We start from the raw sequence: 16,152 nt of genomic DNA on the forward strand, positions 1-16,152 counted from the left end.
GTGTTGAAGCAAAGAATTTAAATGTCTTATTAGACTGATCGCTGTATGATCAGGCACATGGCTTTATGGAATAGTTATAAGCAAACCTTGAAATCTTCATTGCACAGTAGTGTACTGCAGTGTCAAGAACACTAGACTCAAAGACTTTGATTTAAATCTAGATCCTGTTTGTAAATAGCCATGTAACCTTAAGAAAATTGCTTAATTTTTATGAACATCAATAATTCCATTATCAAAGAAGTAACAAGACCACTCATCATGGAGATGATTGTGAGGATTAAATGGGAATGGGAATGTCAGGCTCATTAACTCAGGACATGCTGATATATTCTCTTTTACTTCATGCTCAAGATCTGACTAACATAAGCATATTTTAAATTATTGACACCATGCCCTAAAATGATTATAAATGTACTTTGTATAGGCAAAGGGAGACTATTGTGGTAGGCTGAGGACAATGAGTAAAATGAAGTCTGGTTACTGGAAAGCCAAATAAATAAGTCAAGTGTTATGACAGAAGGTGTGCAAACAGCAAAAGCTTGAAAATCAGTTATGTTTTTTCATCACAGTCCCTGCTCTCTGTGTGAATGTGTGTGCATGTGTGTGTGAGAGGCAGACAGAGACTGAGGAGAAGGGGTGGTGGCAGCGGCAAATTCATGGTTTCCATTACAGCTTAAAAAAATAACAAGGTTAATTTACTTAATAGTCACAAGGGCTTTGTCATTTCTCCAACATAGCATATTTCTATAAAATAACACCATAATAGGTATTCCTTGAAAAGTTTTACTATGGAAAAAACTACTAAGATGATTACCATAGGAAGAAAAAGAATAATCAATGTCCTGTTTTTGATATTTATTTTAGTTTTATAACTAAAAAATTAGCAATGTGAAACTTATTTAGTAAAAAATTAATTAAACAGCCCTTGCCAGCGTGGCTCTGTTGGTTGGAGCATCATCTCATAAACCCAAAGGCTGAGGGTTTGATTTCCAGTCAGAGCACAGGATTGAGTTGCAGGTTTGTTCACCAGTTGGTGCATGTGAGAGAGTCAACTGATAGATGTTTCTCTCCTACTTTCTCTCTAAAAGCAATGAAAAAATGTTCTCAGGTAAGGACAAAAATTTAAATTTGAACAATAGGAAGGCCATAAATATTTTTTTAAATTTTTTTTATTTAGTTATTTGTTTACTTATTTATTTGTAGAGAGAGGGGAAAGGAAAGAGGGAGAGAAACATTACTGTGTGGTTGCCTCTTACTCGCGCCCCCAACTGGGGACCTGATGGGCAACCTAGTCATGTGCCCTGACTGGGAATCGAACCAGTGACACTTAGCTCGCAGGTCGATGCTCAATCCATGGAGCCACAGCAGCCAGGGCCATAAATATTTTTAAAAGTTAAAAAATGTCAATGCTTAGACTTTAATATCCTTTTAAGTGTGAATTGTAACAGGTAGAGAATAAAATTAACCCAAGACATATAATCTCAGTATCTTTTTAAATTGAATTTATTGGGGGTGACATTGGTTAATAAAATTATACAGGTTTCAGGTGTATAATTCTACAATACATTTTCTGTATATTGTATTGTGTGTTTACCAGCCCAAGTCAAATCTCCTTCCATCACCATTTATCACCCCTTTACTTATTTCTACTTGCTTTCATCTCCCCTTCCCTCTGGCAATTACTATCTTTTCCTATTAGTATTTAAAAATCTCAATTGGAAGTTCATCTCAGAAAAAAATAAAACAAATTGTTTATATATTTACTTCTTTAGATGCATGAATAATTTCTGGGAAAGAAAACTCTCTGCTTTAACAATTCCAGAACTATATTTTAAAACATTAAATTTAAGTTCTCTCCATAATATGACAGGAAAATTGAAAGTGTTCCAGAAAATTAAATTTTATGGGTTTAGTTCAATCAGTAGTCTCAGAAATTAGTGACTTGTGTTAGAGGAAACTCCTAGACAGGATATTGGAAAATACTAAATTATGAGTGAAACATTTGTACAAGTTTGTGCATCACTATACAGCACAAAAAATATAACTAATGAAAAAGGACAGGATATATTATAAAGATCTTATATCAGAACTATCAATATATTATAGTTTGTATACAGTAATACAAGTATATATACAGAGTATATTGTGTTGTGTATAGTATATGCAGAGTGTTTGGTATATGTATATACATACATATACACACACATACATTTTCCCTAAGAGCAATTTTAAGCTATGGAAAAAATATAAACAGCAACTAAAATGTTTCATGGCAGTGGAGAGTAACTAAAAGCAGGTTTAAAATGGAGGTTACACATCCTGGGTGAGATTCATAAATATACAAACTTCTAAATTCTTTGCTGCTGCTGCACTGCTCATGCATAGGACAAGGCTATGAGCAGCTCAGTGGGAGAACAACAGCTGAAAGCTATAAGATGGAGAGGTCTTAGCAACCACTCCTCAGACGGGAGACACTTTAGGGTTTGAGTCTCACCAAACTAGAAAGTCTCACTCAGTAAACAACTTGGTGTTTCCTGGAAGGTCTGGGCCTTATGGGATAAATATTATGCCTAGGAAAGAGATTTCCTCTAAGACTAACAGCAAAACTAAAATAGTGCAAAGTACAAAAGTACAAAACCAAACTTCCACAAATTTGAATGATCCACCAGTAATTTAACAGCATTTTAACTTGAAGATAATGGCAAATGGGAGTACTGTATACCTACAACTCTCTTAGAAAAAGGATTCAACATATATAGATTAATCCTTTCTCCTTATGTAAGAACTAATATAAATATTTTGTACTGTACACTTTTTTTCTACTCAGCTGATATCACTTGGTACTTTAGTTAAACGAAAAAAAAAATTGTGTGCAAAGCAACACATTTCAGAAATGAGAATCTGACATGTGCTATTAAGTCACCCAAAGACAGGAACTCTGTGACTTTCCTCCAAAACATACTTCTGAACTCTGCTTTCCCTCTGAGGCTATGGGACTTGAGGAAGATATGGGTAAAAATTTCCATGTTTCAATCATTTGTTCAAAGCTGCCTAAATTATAAAACGTCTTATAGGAAGATGGGAGAGCAATGGAAACTGAGTTGTATGGTATAGGGTATTCTTATTTAATATATTATAAATGATCCTTAAATAATGTAAGTTGACTTATTTATTTGCTCAAAGCCTGCAGTTAGAGCTCACTATATAGCCTTTCCTAGTAAAAAATCCATGGTCCAACAATGAAGTATTCTAGGAGATGCCTTATGAAATTTTATGGTTAAAAGGTAGGCTGGTGTTGTGTTGATGGAGACCTGGCTTGTATTCTCAGTCAAGTGAATGAAATAGTGCCTTCTAATTTTCCATGAAACTATGTTTTAAAATAAAACATTCTAGCCCTGAGTAGTATAGCTTGGTTAGGTGTCGTCCTGCAAAGTGAAAGCTCATTGGTTCGATTCACAGTCAGGACACTTGCCTGGGTTGTCGGATGGCCCCCAGTTGGGACAAGGGTAAGAGGCAGCCCATACATATTTCTCTCACACATCAATGTTTCTCTCCCTCTCGCCTCTCTTCCCCTCTCTCTAAGAATAAGTAAATAAAATCTTTAAAATAAAATAAAATAAAACACTTTATCTTAACTGTGGCATATAAGCTTATGGCCATTAATAATTAGTTTTCAATTTTCAATCAAGCAATGTACACAAAGGGAATTATTATCTCCAACTTGATTTTCTGCTTTTAATCAGGATGGTAGCATTTGAAGGACTTGCTGCTTTTTTCCGATTAATTTTGGAGTTCCTATTCCCTTTGGTATGCAACTACTATTCTGTTCAGAGTTCTCAGTCCCTTTAGGGGCTCTTCTCCTTCACAGATTTAATATGTGAAGCATGTCTGTGTTTCTTTAAGGTGTCAGTCACAATCATTCTCATCTGGGCTTAGTTGGCTATGGCAAAAGGATTTAGAAATTCCTGTTTCGGAGATTTGTAAAATGCTGCCAGATCATGTTGAAGAATGATGAAATAATGAAGCAGAAATAATCTGAGGATAATACCTGAGAATAAAAAGGTAGGACGTATTCACAATGTATTATTTCACCAGTTCTAAATATTTCCATATCAAAACAGCTGAAAGACAGGTTTGTGAGAACTATAAATGATTTGAAAAATTCATAAATTTGTAAACATACTGAGTAAAGCACATAGAAATACAGAGACTCACAGTCCTTTTGGGGTCTACTCCCTAAGCAAAGTCGGAGAGAAGAGTCTCTGAAGTTTTTTCAGAGTATGAAAACAGTAGCAGAAAGACATCTGAACAGACTTAGAGCAAGTAATTAAAATCACATACATAAAGGGCTCATGCAGCGCAGTGTGACAGGAAAACAACGACGCTCTTTTTCTATTTATAAGCTCTCCTGACTTGAAGGAAAGTGAACCTGAGTATGTGAAAGATATTTTGTTTGCTGAGAAAGGTGAGGGATGTAGATGGGGATTTGCAAGTTTGAAATTATTTGAATTATAAAAACAGTGCTAAATTTGTCTTTAAAAATTGTGGGTGAATGGCTTTTCTGGAGCAGAGAAATGTATCAGGGAGAAAACTGAAGGAGATGAGGAAGGAGAGACACACATACACAACTGCTTGGGAGCTGACTTGATAAGAAATTTCAGAGGTTTTATGCTCTGAGAGGCAAATTCTCCCTTTGAACTTATCTACAAAATCCTCAGTAAAATTTACATATTTCATTTAAGACACAAAAAAATAAAAAACAGTGATATACATGAAGTTAACTAAAATCTTGGTCATATAGCCCTGAAAGTTTGCCGATTCAATTCCAGCTCAGGGAACATGCCCAGGCTGTGGGTTGGGTCACTTGAGGGGTGTGTAAGACAGGCAATCCATCGATATTTCGCTCTCACTGAGGTGTGTCTCTCCCTCTCTTTCTCCCTCCCTTCCCCTTTCTCTAAAAATAGATAAAAACATTTTTAAATAAAATAAAATCTTGGTCACATAAATAATGGTAAATTAAAACAGTAGATTGCTGGGAACTGGCTATCATAAAAAAATGAAAGAGTAAGAGTTACTTATAGGCATTATGTTGGAGGAGGCAGGTGTCATACTAGGCACTTTAAAAGACGTTGTCTATTGTTGCAAAGATTATGTAAAAGTGGAAAGGTGAAATAATTTGAACAGAAACTATTTCCTCTAAGACAGGAATGAAAAAAGAGGTAGAGTAGAAAGTAAAGTGGAAAGGGGTCAATAATAACTGCCAACTAGGGGCGAGAAAAGGAAGGAAAATTTCAGCTCAAACAGAGAAATATTTCCCTCAATTTTCTTTCAGCTAAAAGTGAGCTGTTAAAGTGGAGTGGAGAGAAGCACTATCCTAGCGCCTTGATTAGTAACACTCACACATGCCAAGGAACTCGTATCTTCAAAACAGCAGAAATTCTCCTTGGTTCTATGAAGCTACTAGAATCATGAAATGACTTAGTCAGAGGGATCTATTTTAAAAACCTTAAATAATGACTTTGTTATAGGCTGAATAGTGTCCCCCTAAAATTCATACATTAAAGTCCTAGCCTGCAAGTATTTCAGAATGTGACTGAATCTGGAGATAGATCTTTAAGGAGCTAATGAAGTTACAATTAGATCGTATTGGTGGACCTTAATTTAATAAGACTGGTATCTTAATAAGAAGATGAAATTAGGATGCAGACAAACACAGAGAGAAGACCATGTGAAAACACTGGAAGAAGACGACCATCTACAAGGTACAGTGAGAGACCCTGAAGAAACCAGCCCCACTGACAACTTGGTCTTCCATCCTCCAGAACGGCAGGAAGATAATTTCTGTTTTGGGACCACTCAGTGGTGTTTTGTTATATTGTGTCTAACAGCCTAATAGACTCTTCTTCTATCTTCCCTCACCTCACCTCATCCACTTCTATATAACATTTGAAAGATATCATGACATATACTGACATTTGTATTCTGCTACTTAACCATGGCAAGCCATATACTTGTATCTTGCTAGGGTGGCTCCTGTGGCTGAAATGGCTAACTTAATCTGGTATATTTTCCTGGTTACTTCTAGCAGAGAGAGCTCTTGACTATGTCAATCCCTGTCCTAGCTGTCAACCAAAGGGACACTGAGAAAGAAAACCTGTCTTTTGTGTATTCTTTGGGTTTTTGGAAAGGATTTTGGTTTTAGGGAAATCATTTATAACAGATGTTACCAGCTAAGGGCCTGCGGCAGAATGGGAGGTCTGTAGAAACATGTGTTAGGCCAGTAAATGTGCTATGGAGATGTGAAACACTTAAGCCTAAGAGTATACTGTGGATACTGTGCAGTATACTAGCTGCTATGTGTCATCTGGTTATCTGTTATATTTGGCCAGAGAGTTTGTGTTTGATATGAATACAGCTAGTCCTACACAACACTGAAGTAGTTGTCTCTTCTATGAAGGAAAGAAGGCATTTTTCCAGCATAATTTAATGTTAAGTAAATTTAGAATTTTATAACGAGTATGCATAATATATGCATAATATAAACTCTACTTACTAGAAATGTTTTGTTTACTAAATGATATATCAAGAATTTATATAATAGAGATAATCATATATTTTTCTTGTGGCAGGGTGAAGAAATATTTTTATTTAATGAAATAAAGAACACTTTTAAGAACAGTTTAATTAATTCAGCAATAGATAAGCAAACCATGTTTTTAGTCTTGAGATTATTAATATACTCCTGAAGACATTCACTTTGACTTGAAGATTCAGACTATAGTCTTACCTGTGTGTGCTGGGATGAGGGACAGAATACTAGGTCAGAACTCAGGAAGCTTCAATTCCAGAACTGGCACTCTCTTTTAATGATTTTTGACCTTTAGCAAGTCATATCACATAACTGCACATTTTCCATGTATAAAACGAGAAGGTAACTGATTCATAAAACCTTATTCTTTCATTCATTTATCCACTTGTCCATCCATCCACCCATCCATCCTTTCACTCCAAAGCTATTATGCTAGGCACTGAGGACACATTGGTGAGAAAAGCATATTTCTTCCTTAGCATTTGACAACTGAGCCAATAATTTACCTGTGATAAAATGCCCCACATTTCTTATAGACATTTAATTTAATTTAATTTACACTTTCTTACTTTTTATTTTCCTTTGTTTGCATACTCTAACAGTACTTGAACTTACTATTAAATAAAATTTAATTTAAAAATGAAGAACTGTAAATGGTTAATAGAAAATGTATCCTTGTGGACATAAGTAAATACTTTATGTATTCACATGTAGCTTAGTTAAAATTAGTTCAGTTTACATTAAAAAGTACTCAAGCAAAGTAAAATAGGAGAATATGGATAACACATAGAATTGGGCATGAGTCTTAGGACAGGGAAGAGACAAAGTATTTGTGGCAATATACCAGATAATGAGTGGAAAACACTGAAATAAATTCTGACAAAAATCTTTTCTAAAAGTTGCACTAAAAGCTCATGAACAAAGAAAATAATACATTTAAGAACAAAGACCAATCTGTTTCCAAATAAGAGATTCCTTATAGAACCTTTTAAGCATTAAATAAAAATATAAAAACTGGTTATTCCATTATGAATGGGTTATTCATAGATTATTGAAAAGAGTGAAATGAACACAGTTACATGAACACTAGAATTAGAGGGATATAGTTTATAAAAGGAACTTATTTTCTTAAAATTTATATATTGAGTGTATATTGTAGAAAAACCAAAAAAGTGTTAGAATGCTGATAATGAGTTAGTCCCCCTCTTTTATTTTTACCCCCTTTACCCACGTTATCTATAATGCCCTTTGACTATATAAAAGGATATAAAAAGACAATAGATTATTTCTTTGACTTCAGTGTGAGCTTGGGATCCAAACCAGATTCCTTTACTATCTTGAAACAGAATACCAAGCAAGTTAAACTCTCTAAGCCTTGGTTACATCATTAGTTAGGTAAGTACAATAATACTGCAGAGTGTTAATGAGGCACTAAATGAGATAACATATGTGACTAACAATGCTTAGGCATATGGTCTTATTATAATCAAAGATAATTCATTAATAAAGAAACATTGAACAGCTGAAGGAAAATACATCCAGGTTTTATAATTTAACTGACCATTTGTTTGTAAGTGAAGAAAGTAACAGAGATCCATAGTAGCTTATTTACTATGAATTTAAATGAGATAATTTCTATCTTTAGTTGAATCATTAAAAAAAAATGATTTTTTTTAAGGTCATTGTCTTAGGGTTCAGGTTAATTGTATTTGCTTTATTTTTTGACCATGGATTTCCCCAAGTTAGCTTTTGAACAAATGGGGCCTTTCAAAATGGAAGCTGGAGAAAGTATTATGAGTCAGCACCAAACAATCACAATGCTGAATAAATAGCTACAAATGCATCTCCTGCTGACAAATGGACAGAAGCTAAAGGACTGCACATTATTATGAACAGAGGCCATATAAATAAGACACAAAATGAAATACAAATAGAAGAAGACAGTTGGTATCCACTCTCTTTTAGGTGCACAAAATAGCTGCATGAATTATTGGTTAGCAACTCCTATTTTTCAAAGGATATTTCATTAACCTGTTATTATCCGGGAGCTCCTACTCAAAAGGAACAATGCTATCAATGGATTTTTCTACATCAGTTGAAGATTTTGTTACAAAATTAGAAATAATAAAAAAAGAAATAATGAAATAAGTAGAAATAAAAATTGGCAGTTCTGGCAAAATGATTTTTTTCTACTCCTCTTACTTGGGCTCCTGGAGGTTGCAGGTGTGGAGATTCCTAGGAACACTGAGAGGTGAGCAGAGGAATTTGGGCGAAGGATACCCATTAGATGGTGTACCTATATTCACCATTATCTCATTCAGAAGATAATGATGGCAGAATGTTCTTATGAAAATTTCTAATTGGAGTACAGAATGGGTTGACATGAAGCCATGTTCACAGATTACAGAAGTGTGAGATGTTTCCTGCAGTAATAACATCAGTTATCTTCATTAGCATGAGTAAGCATCCCTCTGCTGGAACATAACCTCCTGCTGCATGCGAATGATTTCCATCTGGCTATATTCTCTTAAAGTGAACTTATCTTCTTCATCAAAATTGCTTTATTTTCTTGCAGGCTCCCTATTTTCTGTTGGTAGTGTCCTAATTTTCTCAGCAATTGAGTCTTTAAATAGAACCTTTCATTTTTTCTCCTCAGTGTTTATATCTAATCAGTCAACACACATTGATGATTATTTTAAAAGTTTTTCACATTGATCCCTTGTTTTCACCTTTACCTTCTCTAGCTTCAACTTTGTTGCTTACATATCTCTAAAGTACATAATACCTTTTTATTTATCCCAGAGCATTATTCTGAGTATAAAATAATATATAGACTTTGTGCTATAACAGATTATAGTATTAGGACACTCTTTCACTACAGATTCTGAAGTACTTTTTAATTTTAAGAAGGTTATATCAATAAATCTTGTCACTTTTTCAGTAACTTACTACCCAAGTCTAAACTTTGCTTAGATTCCTCACTAATGATCACCCAAATCTAAGTTTTTTGTCCTGTCAGCATGAGCCCTAAACCTGATAGCACATACAACCTATTGTGCATGTGGCACTGTGCTCTTGTCCTTCCCAGTTCCTAATTTTAATGCTGATTTTCTGGTTCAACACTCTAATATTTATAATAAAAAAATTCTACAGGTATTAATTTATTTTTCAAGACTAACATTTAGTCTTTTTAATATTTAGTGCTGGCTAGAACGAATAGTATTATTTTCAAACTGAGTACATACTTTGGCAGGACATATGTAAAGATCAAGTGGGGATGGTTAATGATCAGTTTATTTTTTAGATATGCTAGGTCTTATATAATTTAGACATGTAAATGAAGAATTTAATCTACAAGATTTGAAATTAAGCACAATGTCTAAAGATTGTGAGAGAAAGAAATGAAAGCAATGCTTCTCAGTATTTGCAAAGCTCTTTTCAGTGACTTTATTCTGATTCATGTGAATTGAGGAGCTGAGTCAACATTCACTATTTTATTACTAGGATGCTGGGTCAACATTTTTCATGGAGGTTTTTTTTCCCTCACAGTTAGAATAAATCTTCACTATTATAATTAACACTCTTTTATTCTATCTCTGAAGTCAAATCTGTAATTTCAAAGATGAATTTTCTAGGAGACAGGATGTAATTAAATGGCCCATCCAGGGTAGGATTTATATCTTTGACCTAAGTGGACATATTAAGATATAAATGTAGCATAATTACTAGAAATAAATCTATTCCAAACTACACCAAACAATATTTTAATTTCAGATAAAAAAGAAATTGAGAGAAGAGCTAATTATATTTGGAAAAATTAAATTTTTGGAAAAAATGAGTGCTACTTTCAAGATACTGGTGGTTATACCAATAAGTGACTATGAAAGAACTGTAAGGATAAGGTAATTTATTTTGAGAAGTCTATGGCATATGTGACATATTGTATTATTTCAATCTAGAACAAAACCCAAGAGAAAGACATATAGACTGAAAAATTTAAATGTCTTACTTTTTTGAAATATTCTAGAAGGATCACACTCTCAATTTATATTGATATTTATACTTTAAAATTGTATAGTAATAATATCAGGAGGAAATATTTATGCCTTATTTTCATTAGTTGTATAGAGGCAAAAGCAGAAATAGTCCCTCCTGTTTTTGTTCTCCCTGGGACTCAATGCAAAAATAGAAAGGCACATTCGTTAAATTTTTATTCCTTACTAGAAAAATATTACAGTATATGAAGAAAAGGAACTTAATCTACAATTACTATACTTATTTTAATTTCACTAGAAATGAACAGGGGAAAACTATTTTAAAAAATATGTCTAAACCAATAAGAAATAAGACAGGAAACTAAGTTGGTAATAGAAAGACAGAAATTGTTCTGAAATACATAGAACTTCACATCAGTTATTTAATGCGATGATACCTAAAACATAGCTATAAGAAAATATGCCCCTAAAGAGCATCTTTCAATATAAGCAAGATGTTATAAAATGAGTATTGAAATTACAAAAGAGAAAAAGAAACTGTTCACTTAAGACAACCAAGTTATTAAAGTTCTCTTAATATAGGGAATCTTAGGTACTAAAAGTATAATTTGGTTGTTTGTGAACTTCATTTTTAAGGTGTTTTTTGAAAAGAGAAACAAAATTACATGTATATATATATGACAGGCTGAAATGAGTAAATTGATGTGGAAAAGATCATGTGTACTTTTCTTTCCAAATACTAAAGATCATGATAAATTGTTAACTGAACATAAGTCTTGTCTACCATTATTTATTAATAATGGAAGAAAAACATATTAGTATTAAAATGTAATCAATTTTCTACATTACATTTTTAAAACCTGATTGTCGTTGAGTATTTGTAGGTAAGAAATTTTAATTTTTTTTAGTGTTTTATAAGGAAGTGTCCATGTAGTTGATAGCTCTATCTAAATAAATGAACCGTAAGAAGAAGAAATAATAATTGGCATAATGACTCTTATCCTTGGACAAACCTCTTAGATTTGCATTAGGTACACATCAATTGGAGAGAGGAAGATGGAACAGATGACTATGATTCTTTTTAACTCAAATTTGTCAAAAACCTCACTCACCAAGTCACATAAGGTTAGTCAGAAAAGTTCTTAATGAAGAATCATAGTAAAATGTCAACAGAATAATTTTAGAAGGTTTCTTGTTTAATGTGAATGTTTAGAAATAGGCTTTATGTTACCCAATTAGTTGTAGAAGAGTATTAATGCAACTCTTACCTTTTAATCAGACATACATGATGGCTGTGCAGAAACCAGATGGAGGAGAGGGAGAGGATAAGGAGAAGTGTCAGGAAGGGAGAGAAGGAGGGATAGATAAATGGATATTAAGAAATGATTGCACATACTAAGATCGATGCCATCATTGGGATCAAAGAAGCTTCTGGAAGATTATAGAGTACATCAGAGGTATTCTTTTCCATAAAGGACAAAGATAGCTAGAATTGCAACAATACAGTCAGCTAGGACTCCACTTAAAATGAAATCTCAGAAGTTTTATGTGGAGAAATTGAGGATACTCTGAACGAGTTAATAAAAAGTCTTTCTGTAGGAAAGTGACTATTCTATTACAGACTGATATTGCACATGATCAGTGGCTTATAGAAGACAAAAAGGAAGTAAAAAATGGATTAAAAAAAGAAAACAGAAATAGAAGCAAAGCATCAAATTATATTATACAGAGTTAAAATGCCATAAGTAGGTTTTCTCCTTCTCTGCTGTGTCACAATTTATACAAAGGCTAGGCAAATTATATGGAACAGTACCTTTCTTTTAGCCTTTAGCTGCTCATGATACTTGTCACAGGTATCTCCTGGGATCTCTCCTCCCCAGAGAGTGATTCCAACGATGGTGTATGTGATGCCCATGACGAGCAATGGGAAACAGTATACCAGTATAATGACGATGATATGGTAACTGAAAGAAGTACAAAAAAACACATGCTGAATAGCCTATTGGGATGAAATGGTGAGGCTTTGAATTCATTCCATTTTAAATCATGATTGAAAATGCCACAGAATATTTCTGCATTTTTTCTAAGTCCTCATTTCACAAATCCATCAACATACTGTGCTTTTGTCAGCTAGAGTTGTCCAAATGCTTCCAGTTGATCTCTGTCAATCCTTACATTATACTCGAGAACCAAAGCTGAGCTGTAGAGTTTACTTACACTACACCTGCCCCCACCTTGCCTAGGGGTTCAGGATAAATGCCTTTCCTCTCTTTGGTTGTTGAGCTGACCTAATTAAATGTATCATCAGAGGAAAAGAGAGGGGACAGAATAAACTAATCAACTGACAGATATTTTCTCTGTGATTGACTGTGATTTTAAAAATCAGACAAAGACATTAACATGTATTTTTCCATCATTAATTTGGTTTATAATATACCAATGTGTCAGTCACTACAAAGTCATGACACTATAAATTATTAAACTAAATTCTAGGATTTCATAACTTTCAGTCAAAATTATAAGAAGGCAGTTAGGAAGGAACAGAAGGTAACCAATAATACAACAGCACAGCTAGAGTTCTGTGTGGCTTTCACTGTCTTAGTAAGGCTTTAAGGTAATTCAAGGGTTTGGAATGCTAATCTCAATGCCTGTTTTTTTTGTTTTTTGTTTTTTCTTTTTTTGTAAAAGGAATTTAACCTCTTTGCCTCTTAATTTCTTGATATCTTATTAAGTATCAATTTAATGTCAATGGGGAAGTGGTTCAGTCAACAAATAATAAAAATGTATTATTTTATTTTATCATACAACTAAGATTTATTAATAATAATGGATAGGAAACAGTTTAATAACTGCTGCTTGCTTTTCCTTCAATAAAAACTTCTAATGTTCCTTAAAAATTGGGTTCTTGATAGAGCAAAGTTTGATAAAATGACTGCTTTAAAAGATGACCATTATATTTGTATTATTTGTTATTTTAAAAGAGCAAATGGGTCATTAAAAATTATATTGAAGTAAAATTTAAATGACTGTATTAAAAAACCAAATGCAAAGAAATTGCACATTTTTTCTATTAGCTTTATTTTTAGAGAATTTTTAATGAAATTTATCGAGGTTACATTGGTTAATGAAATTACATAGGTTTCAAGTGTACAGTTCCATAATACATCATCTGTATACTGCATTGTGTGTTTACCACCCAAAGTTAAATCTCCTTCCCATGACCATGTATTTGACCCCCTTTACCCTTGACTACCTTACCCCACCTCCTTTCCTTTTGGTAACTACCATACTATTATTTGTCTATGGATTTTCGTTTGTTTCTTTGTCTTGTTTTTTCTCTTGTTGCATTCGGTTTTATATCCCACAGATGAGTTAAATCATATTTTTCTTGACTTTTTCCTGTATGAGTTATTTCACTTAGCATGATATTATCAGGATCCATCTAGTCATCGCAAATGGCAGTATTTCATCTATTCTTTCTTTTTAAAGGTGGGTCCAAAATATGAAATGCCAAATTCTATCGTATATTGTAACATTCCTATTTTCTTTTCAACCTAGTGTTTTAGTTTCTTTAATGTTAAAACAAAAGACACAACCAAGAACCTACCAGGACTCTTCTTTTCAGGCAGCCTTCTTCAAAGAGCAATCTATACACTTGGGCTGTAGTTCCTCCCTTCTCACTCATCTCTCAATCAATAACAACCCTACCCTTTTGGGGGCATTGCTTTCATCTCCAATGAACTTATCTTCACCTCCTCTAGGAAATTATCCAGAGCTGCCCCATATATAAATTATTACATTTAAAAAAATTATAAATCTTTTTAATTTGCAACTTGCTGACTATATCATACTGTATTGTAATATTTTAATTGTCTCTTTTCCCAAGTAATATGTAATACATTGAGGGAAATGTCTGTGTCTTATTTATTTAGTTGTTGCTCCCAACCTACAGTTCCTTAAGTGTTCAATAAGTTAAACTGAAAGTCATAACAGAGAATTAACTTACGTGAAATGTTGTTTGGGACCTTCTGGCCATTGCACATAGCAAAGAGTACGCCCTGGCATGACTTTGATTCTGGAGTACAGACACTGAGGGAAGGCAAGTAGAAATGCTAGAATCCAAATACTGCCAATAACAATCTTGGTTGCTGTGGCAGACAGTCTGGGTTTCAAAGGGTCAATAATGGCCATATACCTATATAAACAAAACAAAACAAAACCATGTTGTCAGCCTCTTTTTAATGAAGTTTAAAAAGCAGTTTCAAAGGCATTTTAGTGGTCAGGGTTTTCTCTCTTCTGGTAAACAAGTTGATAAGGATTTTGCTTGTGTAGAGGCAGCCCAAAGTAATAACTATGACACAGTCTTTGGAATCGGAAAAACTGAGGTTCAAATCCTATTTTGTCACCTTTTAAAACCTTTGTAAACCTCAGCTTCATTATTTTAACAATAGAAACAAGAATATCCACCTCTTAGAGGTGAAGTCAGGATCAATAAAAATAATGTAAATGAAAGGTATTATTTGATGCTGTGCCTCACACATTTATGAATTTATTAGAATTCATAAATATATGTTGAATTGGAAAGATGAGAAATAAGTGCTTAAAAATATAAATTTAGTACTTTCAAGACCTCCATTTTTTTCTGTTTGAGTTTTAAAAAGAAAATTCTAGAGATAATATGAAAATAACTACCTGATTGACAAAGATGAGGAACCCTGTGAAAGATATCATCAACATTTCCATTTAAAAGTATAAAACTCAAAAAGAAACTTTTCAGGTTGAAGAGATTCATAAGAAATATTCAAAGTGATGAAAAGCAAAGACCTACAACCAAGATTACTCTATACAGCAAAGCTATCATTTAGAATCAAAGGGCAGATAAAGTGCTTTCCAGATAAGAAAAAGCTAAAGGAGTTCATTATCACAAAACCAGTATTATATGAAATATTAAAGGATATTGAAGAAGATAAAACAATGTGAGTAATAAAATGGCAATAAATACCTATCTATCAATAATTGAATCTTAAAAACAAAATCAATGAACAAGCAGAACAGAAACAGAATCATAGATACAGAGAATATTTTGATGGTTGTCAGATGGGAGGGGTATGGAGGGATGGATGGAAAATGTGAAGGAAATAAGAAGTACAAATTGGTAGTTACAGAATAGTCATGGGGATGTAAAGTACAGTATAGGGAATACAGTAGCCAAAGATATATGCATGAACTATGGACATGAACAAAAGTGTGGGGATGGCCTGAGGGAGTAGGGGGGTCTGGGTAGAGGAAAACAAAGAGAAAAAGTTGGGACAACTGTAATAGCATAAACAATAAAGTATAATTTAAATTAAAAAAATAAAAGCATGAAGCTCAAGGTTCAGATAAAGATGAATAAAAATAAATCAAGTGTGATTGAGGCTATGTCTTTCTGTTAACTCCAAAATTGAATACATACTACATCATGAAAATATTCACAGTATCTATCTATATAATTATATATAATTTTTATAAAAATATATTAGAGGCTCTAGAAAACACATATGATTTTTAGAGTGCAGATTTTTTCTA

The 16,152-nt window shown here is 33.3% G+C and overlaps 1 protein-coding gene across 1 annotated transcript in view; it reads right to left on the reverse strand.

The window, feature by feature from the left end:
- Positions 1-16,152, reverse strand: part of TACR3 (tachykinin receptor 3) — a 43,490-nt gene that overhangs the window by 8,899 nt on the left and 18,439 nt on the right. Inside the window, exons 2-3 of the mRNA XM_090267972.1 lie at positions 14,591-14,779; positions 12,398-12,548 (exon numbers count right to left, since the gene is read on the reverse strand). Coding sequence (XP_090124098.1) covers positions 12,398-12,548; positions 14,591-14,779 — 340 coding nt within the window. The remainder of the gene's footprint in view (positions 1-12,397; positions 12,549-14,590; positions 14,780-16,152) is intronic.

This window comes from Furipterus horrens, unplaced genomic scaffold, assembly GCF_987537825.1.
Source record: "Furipterus horrens unplaced genomic scaffold, mFurHor1.1.pri manual_scaffold_2, whole genome shotgun sequence".
Classification (NCBI taxonomy): Eukaryota; Metazoa; Chordata; class Mammalia; order Chiroptera; family Furipteridae; genus Furipterus; species Furipterus horrens.